Raw genomic sequence first — 16,497 nt, forward strand, 5'->3', positions numbered from 1 at the left:
TTGTAGTTTTGATTTGCATTTCTCTAATAATTAGTGATGTTGAGCAGCTTTTCATGTGCCTCTTGGCCATCTGTATGTCTTCTTTGGAGAGATGTCTATTTAGGTCTTCTGCCCATTTTTTGATTGGATTTTTTTTTTTTTTAATATTGAGCTGCATGAGCTGTGTATATATTTTGGAGATTAATCCTTTGTTGATTCGTTGGCAAATATTTTCTTCCATTCTGAGGGTTGTCTTTTCATTTTGTTTATAGTTTTCTTTGCTGTACAAAAGCTTTTAAGTTTCATTAGGTCCCATTTGTTTATTTTTGGTTTTATTTCCATTACTCTAGGAGGTGGGTCAAAAAAGATCTTGCTGTGATTTATGTCAAAGAGTGTTCTTCCTATGTTTTCCTCAGAGTTTTATAGTGTCCGGTCTTACATTGAGGTCTCAAATCCATTTTGAGTTTATTTTTGTGTATGGTGTTAGGGAGTGTTCTAATTTCATTCTTTTACATGTAGCTGTCCAGTTTTCCCGGCACCACTTATTGAAGAGACTGTCTTTTCACCATTGTATATCCTTGCCTCCTTTGTCATAGATTAGTTGACCATATATGTGTGGGTTTATCTCTCAGCTTTCTATCCTGTTCCACTGATCTATATTTCTGTTTTTGTGACAGTACCATATTATCTTGATTACTGTAGCTTTGTAGTATAGTCTGAAGTCAGGGAGTCTGATTCCTCCAGCTCCGTTTTTTTCCCTCAAGATTGCTTTGGCTCCCCTTTTAGTTTTTGATGCACTTTTACTGCTTTAAAGGAAAGGAAATGAGCTACCATTTCAGTGCTTCATACACGTCTTTCCTATGAAAACTTTTTTTTTTCTTTCTGCTTTTTAATTTAGGTACAGCAATTAATTGTTTTGATGCTGTCTTTTTGTAATCTAGATAAATACTTGCAAGTGGCTTTGTTCCTCAGACTTACTCAATTTGCTCATAGTATAATTTTTTTTCTTTTTAAATTCTTAGGTGAGGTTAAACTCAGACCTGAAGCTAGAAAACGACTTCTAAGCTATGTAAATGAGGAGCCACTAGATGCTAATGGTTATTTCAATCTGGGAATGCTTGCCATGGATGACAAAAAGGACACTGAAGCAGAGATGTGGATGAAGAAAGCCATAAAATTACAAGCCGATTTCAGAAGTGCTCTGTTTAATCTGGCTCTCCTGTATTCTCAGACTGCAAAGGAATTAATGGCTTTGCCAATCTTGGAAGAGTTACTCAGATACTATCCTGATCATATCAAAGGTCTCATTTTAAAAGGAGACATTCTGATGAATCAGAAGAAAGATATACTTGGAGCAAAAAAATGTTTTGAAAAGATTTTGGAGATGGATCCAAGCAATGTGCAAGGAAAACACAATCTTTGTGTTGTTTATTTTGAAGAGAAGGACTTACTAAAAGCTGAAAGATGCCTGGTTGAAACATTGGCATTAGCACCACATGAAGAATATATTCAACGCCATTTGAATATAGTCAGGGATAAAATTTCTTCATCTAGTTTTGTAGAACAGCCAGTATTCCCAGCTGGTAAGACTTCAGGTATAGAAGGAGACAAAATTCCAACTGAAAATGAAAAAGAAATCAAAAGTAAACCCAGACCCATACAGGTAATAAAAACAAGTGATAATAAAAGTCAGTCGAAATCCAACAAACAGTTAGGGAAAAATACAGACAAAGAAACCCCCCACAAAACAACAAAAGAAATCAAAGAAATTGAGAAGAAAAGAGTTGCTGCTTTAAAAAGACTAGAAGAGATTGAACGTATTTTAAATGGTGAATAGCATTACCCTTTATCACGTGACAGTGGTTTCAAAGAACTTCAGTCTATATCATGTGATTACTTATACTGAGAGCTTTGAAAAGTAGCCAGGATACTAACAGTCTATCATAAGCTGCCTCTACGTAGGATCAAAATAAGGTTTTCATTAAAGACCCTTTCATTACCCCAGGGTATGTATTATATATGAAAGTAGTTTTTAGAGTTTTGGTGACTATAGCAGAAATTACAGGTGGCAAATTTGTATCTTTTCTTATAGAAGGAAGATTCTTTCAGCAGAATAATATTGATTACCCTCAGTTAAAAATAATCTGAGGCCTGAATGGTAATCCCATGGGGGCAAATCCAACATGTGCTGGTTTATTCTGTGAATTCATATGTATTAGCTAACTTCATTTTTCCTTTAACTATTGGAATTTTACTATGGATTTGAAAACACTTACTGAACACATTCTTTTTCTTCAGTAACCTTCTATTTCCAAGGGACTTTGCACTACAAAAGAATACTGGCTGGCTTTCTTTATGTTGTATTCTTTTTTTGATTTTTAGAAGGAACGCCAGATTAAACATTTTAAAATAAGTCATATGACGTGTTAGCTTAAGAATGTATTTTCATAACTGTGTACTTGTCCTTAACTTCACTCTAAATGGCAATTTTTAATCAGGTAAAGTTTTAAATATATATACGCACACACATTTCTGATGGTGCTCATATATACTGTATTTTCATTTTTTTATGTACTGAGGGTTTCACAGCATGAACCACATAATCATGACTCTTTGACTTTTGTTTCCCAAACTATTCCTGTTTATTAGGGTCATAGTCATATTGAGAAGTCCCAGTAACTATAACTTGATTAAACTTTTGAGCTAAAACATGGTAAGTTTCTCTTTCATCTTAGTGCTATCTTTCTAGTGTTACTTGAATTTTAATTTTGTTTCCAAAAACATACTTTAATTATTCTTAGATACCTTAGATACCTAAATTGAGTTCTGTTTAACTGAAGGCAAAACAATGTGACAAAGTTTATTTTTAAACACTAAGTTCTTGTTACCTTATGGTGTATATTTTTATTAAATATTTATTTTGACTACTGAGCTTCCACAAAAAATTTAACGCTGTTTTAAGTCCATCAAGTATGGAAAATAAATTGCTATTGCATTTTTCTATACCTGCATATATTATGGTTTAACCAAAATTTCGTCCTTTTTGGCCTGTTGTCCAGCTAGAAAAAAGATAATTAGCCTAGTGTATGATTAATGAATTAGTCAGTTGGTTTTAGCAAATTTAAACCTGAAAAATGTTAGTTTGAAGAGTAGATACAAATCAAATTTATTAAATCTGACTTTTTTCATGAGTTAAAATGCATTTTATAATACCTAACAAAGTTGGCTTTAATTTAAAATGTTAAAGCTCAAGCTATCATCTTGGGATAGTAACTAATTTCTAATTATGTAGCATTTCAAAAACTGTATTTCTGTTCCTTTGAGATAATTAATTTCTAATTATGTTTCAAAAACCATATTCTGTAACTTTTTTCTTAAAGGGATGTTTTATAAATAGGTCATAAGAAACATGGTCTGCATTAAAGACCTACTCTTACTAGGCTCTCTGAGGCGCTGTCATAGATTATTTTTTAGGCAATATAAAGCAAGTACTGACACCAATGGTAGTACATTTTTGATTCATTAAAGCAATACCTAATTTCAGTTTTTAAATTATAGCTTTGTGACTCCAGGTATAAGGTGGAGAATACCTCATATACCATGATTTGAAAAATGAAATTGTTATTGTTACATTCTCTACATATATCTTGAGAAGAAGTTTGAGTTTGATCTATTCTGTTATAATATCAAGTGAGGATAGTTCAAAAAAGTAGAAGGAAATCTTTTATGACAGCAGACCATAATAAAAGCTTTGAGTAATAATTTAATAAAATTATGTAACTATTCAAAAGATAAAAGATATATTAATATCCAATGATTTTTATAGAAAAAAGAATTTTCTCCACATTAGCACTTAGAACAGTGCCTATCATGTAGGAAGTGCTCATATTTTGAATAATTTATTTAAATCAGATTCACCCTGAGTAATCAATAACTTTTCCAAATCAGTTGTTTCTCAACCCTCATTTCATATTAGAATCATCTAGACCCCACCCTACAACAATTAAATCTGAATTTCTTATGGGTAGAGCCATGCTTCAGTTTTTCCAAAGGCTCTCAGAGTGATTCTAATTTGTAGTCGGGGTTAGGGACCACTGCTCTAAATTCATTCAAGAAAATCCTCTTATCTCGCCTGTGTTAACTTTTAAATTAGTGACATAATCCAATTAATTTTGATGTTTTAACTTCCATTAAGGAATATGCTCTTCTGATACCTAGTATTTATTCCATCTTAAGTTCCATCAGGCTTGCTTATGTGTGAGGTGATTATTTCTTCTCTTTAAATTCATAATATAAATTTTATTCAAGCTGTTCAGGTGAAAAAGGCAATGGATAGTTTTTCCTTTGAAGCTGCCATTTGGGGGAAATGGAGGGTAGGGACATTTTAGCCCCATTCACTAACCTGTGTTTCACAGTTGTGAGCATCTGTAAGTTTGAAAAAGAAAGCTTATCATAGGTTTATGTACTAATAAGGGGATGTAGTTTTAGTTCTTGCTGTTTTACAAAAGAATCTACTCCCTCAGAGTTCTAGGAAAGCTTTGACAATCCCAAAGGGACAATTATGCTACTCCTTCACTCCTTCTCAGAAGGAAGAATTAACTTTTTCTCATTTTGCTCCTGTATGTGTGTCCTTACTAACATTCAGAATTGGGAATTTTATCTTATAATAATTATTCCAGTAAGTAATTTTATGAAGTTGATGACTTGGAGGATAAAGCAAATATGTTTGCAATTTTGTCTTTACTTTTATGTAGATGTTTGGTATGTTAATTACTCAGTTCTATTAAAACCTCATGCCTTTCATCTGATTTGAGCTCTCAATTTCATGTTACAGAATGCTTCTTTAAGGATGCTTTAATGAAAAATATTATGAAAATATATAGATTTGTATGTCAGTTTATACTTCAGAAATCCATATATTTGTCATATTTATTTTTTTAAAAACCTAATTGCATGACTAAATCGTATTTAAAATGAAAACTCAAATATATCTGGTACCTTGGTCTAGAGTTTTATCTGTTGGAAGATGTCAGCCATCCATGTTAAGGTTTCATAAAATAGTTGATAATTGTATGCATTTTATATTACTGTGGTGTCTGTGTGTACCATATTTCTAAATATTCAGTATTAAACTGATACTTTCTAAAACCTTATCCTGAATTGCCTTTTAGTGTTAAAATGAAAAATATAATAGCATATCAAGAAATTTCTGCCCCCACAAAGAAAGAAGAGCTGGCGGGTAGTTTTATAAGCAATGACCTGAGAAAGATACATGTTAACTTAGTTCCTAACAGTGATACATTTCCAACCCAGAGTGACAGAAACTCAGTTAAGAAAATGAGACAAACTCAAATATGAAATTTTATATACATACACAGTTGGAAGTCAGTGTAGTGAAATAATTAGGATTTTAAGTTATGAATCTACCTGGATTCACATACTGGTACCACCCCTGCTAGTATAACTTGGGGGAAGTTGTTTAACCTATATGTCCTCAGTTTCCCCATCTGCAGGTTGGGGAAAATACTTTCCTCATAAAGTTATTAAAAGAGAATATATATATATATGTACCATGTATGTTACATATTTATGTGTATGTATTATAATGGATATGTATATCTCCTATTATAGCAAATTGGCAAGTATCTTTTTTTCTTTTAAAACTTTATTTTTATACAGCAGGTTCTTATTAGTTATCCATTTTATACATATTAGTGTATATATGTCAATCCCAATTGCCCAATTCATCCCACCGCCACCACCCCCCACCCCCGCTTTCCCCCCTTGGTGTCCATACATTTGTTCTCTGCATCTGTGTCTCAATTTCAGCCCTGCATACTGGTTCATCTGTACCATTTTTCTAGGTTCCACATATATGCGTTAATATACGATATTTATTTTTCTCTTTCTGACTTACTTCACTCTGTATAACAGTCTCTAGATCCATCCACGTCTCTACAAATGACCCAATTTCGTTCCTTTTTATGGCTGAGTAATATTCCATTGTATATATGTACCACATCTTTTTTTGGCAAGTATCTTTATAAATAGTGCATGCTCAGCCATGCAACGCTATAAATAGCCTTTACCAAAAGTTTTGACCACAGCCATAATTAACGTCACTCAGTGAATTGTGATTTTTTTTTAAACCATGAAAATTATTTGATGTGATTGGCTTAATTGTTTTTATGTGTCTCCAAGAACAAACAGTTTTAACAGCTGTAGTGGTACTGATGGATCCATCCAATGTTGTCTTTATTATATTTGATTATAGTTTGATAGTATTGCATTGTCAGACTAGAAAAGCTAAAGAAACGAAATATTTTTAGTTTTACTGAAGACTGGCCTTATTTATGGACAGCTTTCCAACAAGCAATTATTAACTTTTATCAGGTATTAATGTCTGTTTCAGGAACATGACAGTATGTTTACATGTCAAGTTTTGTTTAATTCTATGACATTTCTAAATTGGTTTGTTTAAATAAATTCAGCAAATGGAAATATGTTATATATTTATATTAAATATATTAATAGATTTAAATTGCTTAGGACAGTTCTTGGCACATAGTAAATAATAGATGTTATTAATGTAATTGCAAGATTTGGGCTTGCATTTGATGTATTTTATTTGATTTATATATGTGTTAGCAGAAGTAATGTCAATGATGGTCATGATAGCAAACAAATTATTAGAAATATAATATGAATGCTTGTTCCATAGGCATCAGGTACATAAATAACCTAAAATAATATATATTTATTAAATATTAAGTGTATAAATTTATTTAATAAATTAAATTATTAAAATGCACAAATAACTCAAACTAAGACCTTAAAATTGTACTACCTCACTATTTCTCTTCACTGCCATTAGGAGGTAGCATAAGATGAAATATTAACACCTAAAAGTCTGAAGACTTGATACTTTTTTTGATGAATTCTGTTGACTATAGTAATGGATAGCGTATTTCCCATTAAGTAGCATATATATTCTGTAAGAACCTGTTACCTTCATGTTTCTGCCTTGAGCGGAATATCCCTTACCAAACCATTCTACTTTGCCCTTTCTTAAAGACTTACATGGTTAAAACTCAGTCTTCTTTACTCCTTCTTTCCCCAGTGGCTTTAGTTTCTGATATTAGGAGCATAGTCTGATTAAATTAATCCTTACTAAAGTGTGGGTGATGGGTGGCCATCTCAACAGTTAATTCAAGTGAACCTCTTTCTTTGTAAAGTTGCAGGCAGTGTAGTAGTATCTATATGAGGAATATGGAGTTTCTCCCCCATTCTTCCTAGGAATTAAGGGAGAATTCTGCATAGAATTGAAGGAGGCCCCCAAAATATCTGTAACCACAGCAAGGCCACTCCTGACCGGAGTCCTGTTTTTGATGGGCTCTGGCAGGTGACTGCCCCTTGGAAGTGGAATCAGCGTAACTGGGCTGTCAGCAGAATTGCACCTACACCTAATAGCGATATCTGTAAAATTAATTCCTGGGCAGTAGATATAGTGTGTACATTTAAAATGGTCCCTTTATATGACACCATTTCCTTAGGTGGATCTACAGTGTCATTTGCAGGCTTTTTCTCTGCTTATACCTTAAAATCTAGTGTTCTCTCTTGCACCCTTTCTTCCCCCTCTTCTTGGAGCAATGGTTTTAGCTATATGTGATTCCAAATGTCCAGCCCAGATTTTCTCTATGCCCCCAACCTATGAGTCCAGTGGTCTACTGAACATTACATCCACAGGCATTCATTCCTCCCATCCTCTCTTCCAAATCTCATGCCTACTGCATAATAAGTTTACTCTAAGAAAGAAAATATATCCAGCTTAAAGCAGGGAAGGGAGGTAGAGTCCAAAGGAACATGAGATGTTGATAATGCTATAGTATCTACTCAAATACTCAAAACATAAAATTTAAGACAGCAATAGGGTAAATAAACATGATTATGGGACTTAGGTTAAAAATAAATACTACAATTTTACACAAAAAATTTATGACTTGTAATCCATCAGAAGAAAATTCACTGTATCCAATGAAATGTAGTGAGGACAGGGCAAATAAATAGTGCAGTACCAAAGAAGGTGTTAAACTAAAGGGCTAATGTAGCAGTAGTTAAAGTGAATGTAAATGGGTTAAACCTAACAAAATAGGTTTTTTTATATTTTAATTATATTCAATTAAATTATATATATATTACATTGAATTATAAATACAAGGTCCAACAATAAAACTATGACAAGAAGTCTACCAGTAAATATGAAACAAGCTGGGGTAGCAATTTTAATACACAACAAAATAAAATTTAAGGCCAAACAGGAAAAAAAAATGCATAAGGGAAAATGAGTGGTGTATACTGGTAAAAGGAACAATAGAACAACAAGATATGTCCATCACGAATGTACATGTCTTCTAACATTACAATCTAAAAATAAACCAAGCAACAACAAACAACAGTACAGGGAAATAGATAAATTGTAACTGGATATGTTAAAACCCTCTGAGAAACTAATGGATGCAGCAGAGAAAAAAATAAGCAGATAAATGCCTAAATAATAAGTTTGAACTACTAAATTTATGTAGAATTACTTGACACATGGAGAATACACATTATTTCCTAGCACATATGGAATATTTACAGGAGTAGATTATGTATCAGGCCACAAAGGAAACCTTAATAAATTCCAAAAGATAATGTTCTTTGACCATGATACAAATGTTCACAGCAGTTTTATTCATAGTAACACAAAACTGGAAACAAGCCAAATGCTCGTCAGCAGGTAAATGGAAAAATAAGTTGTAATATATTCCAACAATGAATATGTTTCAGCAATTACAAAAAAAAATGACATATACAACTACATAGATGAATCTCTGAGCAGATGAAGCCATACACAAGAGTACATTTTATACAATTTCTTTTATATGAAATCCCATAACAGTTACAACTAATCTATAGCAGATGCCAGAACTACAGGGTTGGGTCCAGGAGCAAAGGAGCCCAAGGGAACTTTAAGAGTATGTAAATATCCATGACCTAGTATTCCCACTCTGAGTTGCACAGACAAAAGAAATACATATAATGTGCACTAAAAGACAGCTACAAGAATATTCTTAGCAGAATTATTAGGGCCACAACAAATAACCAAAATTCATGAAAAGTGGAATATTTTTGTATAAGTTTTGACACAAATAACACACCTGTGAAAAAATCACCACAATTATGATAGTGAACTTATTTATCACCGCTCAAAATTTCCTCATGCCCTTTGAAACCTTTCCAGTTCCATCCCTGCCTTTTAGCCCTGTCCCTAAACTATTGATCTGCTTTCTGTCTCTATAGATTAGTTAACCTTTTCTACAATTTTATATAATGGAATCATACATTTTGTCTGACTTCTTTCACTCTGCAGTGAACTGAATGTGTTTACACCAAAATCATATGTTGTAGCTCTAACTCTCAATGTGATGGTATTTAGAAGTGGAGCCTTTGGGAGGTAATTAGGTTTAGATGAGGTCGTGAGGGTGGGGCCCACATGATGGGATTAGTGTCCTTAGAAGAGGAAGAGAGACCAGAGTTCTCTCTCTCTCTCCCCACCATATGAAGACACAGCAAAAAGGTGGCCGTCTGCATGCCAGGGAGAGGGTTCTCACCAGGAACCAAACCTGCTGGCACTTTGATCTTGGACTTCTCAGTCTCCAAAACTGTCAGAAATAAATGTGTATTGTTTAAGCCACCCAGTCTGTGGCATTTTGTTACAGTAGCCCAAAGCTTACTAAGACACACTCAGAATAATTATTTTGAGATTCATCCCAGTTGCTACCTGTATCATTAATTCATTTCTTTTTATTACTAAGTAGCATTCCATTGTATGGATATACCACAGTCTTTATTCATTTATCTTTTGATGGACCTACAAATGTAGATTTTCATCTCTGGTGTAGTGATTTTTATTTTCTTTTATGCATTATTTTTCAAATAACAATAAACGTATTTTAATCCCATTATTTGTAGTGCATAATTTCTGACTGTTAGCTTCAATTACACCATTTCTACAAATGGCCATTTGGGAATTTAGTCCTCATTCACTATTAGTCCATGTGTTTCTGGAGGTGTAGAAGCCAGAGCATATGACTCAGACCTAAGTCATTCAGCACTTAGTATTGACCCATCTACTGTGATTCATTTGGAAATGGGAACTTGACCAAACCAAAACGAATGGAATTACCCATGATTTTGCTAACATTTTATTGGCTTAAAATGAGAGAGAATATAAGTTTATATTTGTGGCAGCCATGTTCCCACCATAAAGAGAGGTCCTATTAAGAATGGAGTCAGGATAGAGTTAGGCAGATCATTGAGGTAGGAAATTGGGTCACAGAGATATTGTTGGAGACCTGGTCCAACTGCATCTGAAAAGACAATAAAGATAACCAAAGTGGAAGCAACTTGAGCTATATCTGAATCGTTGTGTGAACTTTTGAACAGGGACTAGACCTTATATGTAGTCTGGCCAAGCTCATGAAGTCACGTGAAGGGCTGTGTGAGCCACTCAATCCAAGTCTTAGAAGTTAACAGTTTTAAGTGTAAGACAACTGGTTAAACTGACTGTCTTGTGCTGAATAAGGAAACAGGGTGAGAGACCTGGTTTTGAAAAATTCAATTTATTAGACCCTTTAGGAAGGTCAAACAAGAATGAGAAAGTTTTAAGGTGGATCTGTTCTCTCTGCAAGCGGATCAGAGAATATTATTTTAGTATAACGATCCTTTCTACCTGCAGTCCGAAGTCTGAGACAGCTGCTACTGCAGTAGCCGGATTGGCAAGGGTTAGCAAGCCAAAGTCTCTGCCCCAAACTAACATTGACTCAAGCAAAAGCAGAGGTGGGAGGCCTAGCAAGAATGGTAGATGAGGAAATTGTAACCTAGTATGTCAGGTCCCTTTCACATTCTTCCATTTAAGCAAACGTTGCCCGAGGCAGGGACAAATTACTCCTATTGAGAAGATGCAGTCCAGAGGCACAAATACTAAGGAGAAGGACATTCAGCTCAGGGCCAAAGAGATTGGCCGTGCATTGTGGCTGTGTTTGGTTCCTGGGGCTGCTGTAACATACATAAACTGGATGGTTAAAACAACAGAAGTGTATTGTCTCACAGTTCCAGAGACTAGAAGTTTGAAATCAAGGTGTTGGCAAGGTTGATTCCTCTGGAAGCACTGAGAGAAAATCTGTTTCATAACTTCCTCCTAGCTTCTGACAGTTGTTGGCAATCCTTTAGAAGACAGGAAATCCAAGGGTGATTTCCACATTTAAAGATTGACTCCTTGATATCTCTGTTTACTATCCCTTGATATAGAGTGAATGGAAATAGATTAAAAGTATATCAAGAGTTTAAATAAATTTTACTATTAGAGAAATCCCAAGCCTTACAAACAAGAGGCGAGGGTTGCTCAAAGCTTAAAATAATCCTCAGCCTCCAGAACCTGAAGTTAAAGTACACTGATAAAGAATTACAAGAGGCATCTCAGATGTGGTCATGGAAAACAATCGTGTTAACAATAGATTGGATTGTCAAAGCAGACTCATACAAAATATTAGATCTTACTTTACACCAAACTTTATATGAAAAGATATAAGCAAACACCAAGTATAGATAAGAATCCATAAATTTCAGGTTTGCCTACAATAAGAAAAATAGATGGGTTATAAATATCCTACTAAAACATTTTGTAAGTAGGGAATCCCTGTGTGCAAGGAGATCTGGTGGAAGTCATTCTTTCCTGTTGTCCCCGCTAGGGAAGAAGTGGTTTATTGACCTGTGATTAACCATTCTCTCCTCAACAGTGGAAGAAAGATCCTTCCAGAGAGCAGATCTAGAACAGCCAGACTCGTTGACAAAAGAACTGCATTTCACTTCTAGACTGAGGGCTCCTTGCCTTATACTTCACATAAGATACAATGTAAGTTATATACCAGAAACTGCTTTGTGTTGTTTTCCTTCCCCAATGGCAGCCTAGGGAAAAAAGTGTGTTTTAGATGTTTGGGGATTCATTAAACTTACTATTTAGCATTAGTTTTCTGGGCCAAGAGGAGTTAGAAGTCTGACTGAGAGGACTGTGCACTAAACAGATATTTTGGGCTTTGAGCTGTATCTGTAAATGAACGGGACTTTTAAGTGTTATTGCTTTGGGAAGGTAGAGGAGAATGTGTTTTCATTGGGACATAGCATAGGTTTATTATGGAGGCAGAGATATTTTTGAAGGTGATTGAATGGGAAGATGGGGTAGACAAATGAATGGATATTTCCTTGGTTGTGTTTGTTTTCTATTCAACATCAATTCACCCTGTTTCTAGTACTGCCATTTGGAGATTCGTTCAGGGATGTGCTATTAGAGGGAAGAAAATGATACACACTGAAAGAAATAAGTGTATTTCATCCCCTGGACTATAGCCATTTGTAGCCATGAGTTCAGGAATTTGTATGTGACAGAATTAGTAAGATGCTGGAACTTCCCAAAAGCTCTTCCTCTTTTCCATTGGATTTGACTGAGAGACAATCTAAGTCTGGAGTTAGAGCAGCCACCTCCAAAGAGAAGGCATGGAATCTGGCAGTAAAGGAGCACGATGAATGAACAGAATCAAACAGAAAGAATCTGGGTCCAGGTGACATCATTTGGTCCACAGTCAAGATGCAGTAGAACCCAAAAACTGATTTTTTAGATACATGAAGCAATTATTTTCCTTTTGTTCTTAAACCCCTTGGATTGGATATCCTGTTATATGAAATTAAATAAAAACCCACTGATATAGTTTTTTAAATATTTAAATACATTTTCAGTGCTTTGTAATCCAAGAAAAGCTTTTTTCAAAGCAACATGTTTTTCTGGAGTCAAGTCTGACATTAATTAAAGACAGATTGGAACTGATAAAATTGCTCAGCAGGAGGGAATATAGGGATTATTTTTCACATTTTCTGGGTTTTGTATCCTCTTTTAAAAATCTGCAAAAAAATAAGTCTGATTAATATGCCTTTAAAAGTCCTACATGATCCTCCTCCTGACTTAATCTCCTGTCTCTCTCCACTTCACCCATTTCACTCCATCTCTACCAGCCTTCTTGCTGATCTCCCACCCCAGAGCCTTTGCACTTCCCATTCTCTCTGCCTAGAAACACTTCTTCCATGTATCCACATGGGTTCCAAAAGTCATTTAGATTTCTTCTCAAACAAAACTGAACACCAAAAACAATGAAAAATTGAAGAATGCATAAGTGTAAAGACCTATAAAAGAGGTAACAATTGATTATAGGCCAGACCATAATAAATGGAAAACTAAGTTCTTTTTTTTTTTGCGGTACACGGGCTTCTCACCGCTGTGGACTCTCCCGTTGCGGAGCACAGGCTCCGGACGCGCAGGCTCAGCGGCCATGGCTCACGGGCCCAGCCGCTCCGCGGCATGTGGGATCCTCCCGGACCGGGGCACGAGCCCGCGTCCCCTGCATCGGCAGGCGGACTCTCAACCACTGCACCACCAGGGAAGCCCCGATATAATTTCTATTTTTAAAATGATAGAATTGAGGTTTAGAGAGGTTAAGGAAAATATCCAAGGAAACAGCTAATGGAAAACTCAGGACTTGAACTCAGATGTATCTGACTTTGAAATTTGTTCATTCCACTAGGCTGTTCTCCCTCAATTACATGTTCCCAGTTTACTGGTGAGCACTTGTTTTTTAAACAAATATTTATTTGCATAATAATAGGTGTCATATATTGAACACCAACTACATGTAGATATTGTGTTAAACTACTATTCTTGTCAGGTTTACTTCATAGTGTAAAAACAGACTTTTTTTTTTTTTTTTTCAGTACGTGGACCCGCCGCAGAGCACAGGCCCCGGACGCGCAGGCTCAGCGGCCATCGCTCACGGGCCCAGCCGCTCCATGGCATGTGGGATCTTCCCGGACCGGGGCACGAACCCGCGTCCCCTGCATCGGCAGGCGGACTCTCAACCACTGCGCCACCAGGGAAGCCCTAAAAACAGATATTTAATGAAGAATTAATTGCAATAATATCTGAAAGAGTACATATATTTAAAAAATTGATCTCAAAAGGTTCATGCTATGGGAGGCATGAGAAAATAGAGCCTAACTCAGAAAGAGTAGAAGCCAGTAGTCTATAGTCACTCTTTCATGTGCCCATTGGGTGGAATGATAGGTAGAATGGCATATATTATTTACATTATTTATCTCTGTCTCTTCAAGAATGCAAGTTAATTCAAGTAATTTCCATGTGACTAGAATGAAATTTCAGTGTACTGCAAACATGCAACAAAAGTATAAGTTTATTCCTTTTGCCCTCAGGAGTCACTTTTTAGCACAATGCCCACAGTACTCTTATATGATGGAGTGGAAACAGCTCTTTATACACTATGTCATTTAGTCCTCAGAACATCTCTATTATGTAAGTAAGCATTAGTTCCATTTTACAGGTGAAAGACACACAGTGTTCAGAGAACTGGCACTTGCCCAAATGTGCAACCATACAATGAACTGTTTTTATAAAAGTAGGTTAAATATGAGTAAATAAGTGTGTGGATCAGCTGAGTGTCTTCTCCAGTTAGTTATGAGTTCCCTGCTATAGTGATTGTGGTAGGCTGAATAATGGCCCCCAAAAGATGTCCATGTCCTTATCCCTGTAATGTGTAAAGACGTCACTTTATATGGCCAAGAGGGCGTTTATAGATGTGATTAAATTAAGGATCTTTAGATGGAAGATTAGCCTAGTTTATCTGGGTGGATCCAATATAATCACAAGGGTCCTTATGAGAGGGAGACAGGAAGGTCAGAAGCTGAAAAGGGATTAACAATGGAAGCAGAGGTGGTTGTGATATGCTGTGAAATGGAGGAGGGGACCACGAGCCAAGAAGTGCCAGCAGCCTTTAGAAACTGGAACACACAAGGAAACGGATCCTTCCCAGAAACCTCCAGAAGGAAGATAGCCTTAGAAACACCTCGATTTTAGACCTTTGACCTCCAGAACTGTGAAAGAATACATTTGTTTTAAACCACTATGTTTGTGGTAATTTGTTACAGCAGTAGTAGGAAACTTACAGTGATTTTATCTTATACCCCATGAGAAAGGATAGAACTGGGGTTCAAAATCCAGATCTGTTTCTTTCCAAGAGGCCATTCCTTTTCAAACGTGATGCATTTTCCCTGCTTATATTTGTCCCTCTTGGGCAGTACAGTGTAAATATTGACAAATCCAAATGTTCAATTCCTCTTTTCAAAACTCTATCAGCAAACACATCTGCTTTATATTGTATGTCAAGTGGTATAATTAAAGTGTTTTTTTTTAAATCAAACATGATTTATTCAAGAAGAGGACTGAATTCCAATCTTGTAAGAGATACTCAAGAGTATTGTCATAAGAATATAAAAAAACTTATCCTTTGATACTGTAATCAATAAATTCAATGTTAAAATGGATGAAATGAGCCATCAGTAGATATAAACTAGATTTAATGATATGTTGCTATTGAACAAAGTTGTCTTCAGAACCAAATAAAAAGTAAAGGGTATCTTAAAAGCTTTTATCTTGATAAATAGGTCAGATCCTCAGAAAGATGTGACAGTAGGCTAATTGATCAGGGACCAGTGCTGATTTGCACAACCATATATTGATGCCTTCAGATCCTAGCTATTAGAGACAAGTAAAAGGCATTCAACAAATATTTTTGAGTGATTGAATAAAATTGCTCTATTAGATGTTTAAAAGTACTTAATACTACAAAATAATCAAACTATGACATTGATGCAAAAATAGATACACTAATCAGTGAAGAAGATAAAAAATCAAAAACCATACTCTAATATAAAAGTAACAATGCTATGAACTACTGATGCTTACTGTGAGCCAAGCACTGTGCTAAGTGCTTTAAATGCATTATGTAATTTAATACAGTAAGCTATTGCTATTTTGATCTTTCCCTCTCAAGGAAGCTAAGATTTGAAGAGGTCAAAGTGGTAAAAATAGGTTTTCTGTGATGCCAAGGCCTATGTGTTCATTTACTCTGTGAAACTGACTTTAATAATCTAAAATGTGATAAAGTTGGCATTTGTTTCATAAGGAAAACTAATTTTTAAATATATGATATTAGGATGACTGTTTAAAACCCTTTGTCATGTCATTTATCAAAATTAATTTCAGATGTAATAAAATCACCAAGTTAAAAACAACTTGATGGATTTTATTATCAAAAAATTAAATTTTTGTACTCTAAGAACATCATAAATAAAAATCAAACCTGGAAGAATATTTGAAATATATAATGTATAATATGCTTACATATTATGTATTTATACATTGTATAAAGTTGAAAGTTTACTCGAATATTTAAAGCACTCTTGTAAATAAAAAAGAAAAGCATATGGGACTTCCCTGGTGGTCCAGTGGTTAAAATTCCGTGCTCCCGGGCCTCTCTGGTGGCGCAGTGGTTGAGAGTCCGCCTGCCGATGCAGGGG

At 35.1% G+C, this 16,497-nt stretch overlaps 1 protein-coding gene across 4 annotated transcripts in view; it reads left to right on the forward strand.

Moving 5' to 3' along the window:
* Nucleotides 1-16,497, forward strand: part of TMTC3 (transmembrane O-mannosyltransferase targeting cadherins 3) — an 82,279-nt gene that overhangs the window by 61,099 nt on the left and 4,683 nt on the right. For 2 of the 4 annotated variants that reach the window (XM_028490424.2, XM_055085242.1), the window contains 2 exons: nucleotides 1,002-1,808; nucleotides 11,820-11,935. In XM_028490424.2, coding sequence (XP_028346225.1) covers nucleotides 1,002-1,808; nucleotides 11,820-11,935 — 923 coding nt within the window. Of the gene's footprint in view, nucleotides 1-1,001; nucleotides 5,310-11,819; nucleotides 11,936-16,497 lie in introns of those variants that run through there. The other 2 variants (XR_003680100.2, XM_024127394.3) reach the window with 2 other exon arrangements.

This window comes from Physeter macrocephalus, chromosome 6, assembly GCF_002837175.3.
Source record: "Physeter macrocephalus isolate SW-GA chromosome 6, ASM283717v5, whole genome shotgun sequence".
In the NCBI taxonomy this organism is placed as follows: Eukaryota; Metazoa; Chordata; class Mammalia; order Artiodactyla; family Physeteridae; genus Physeter; species Physeter macrocephalus.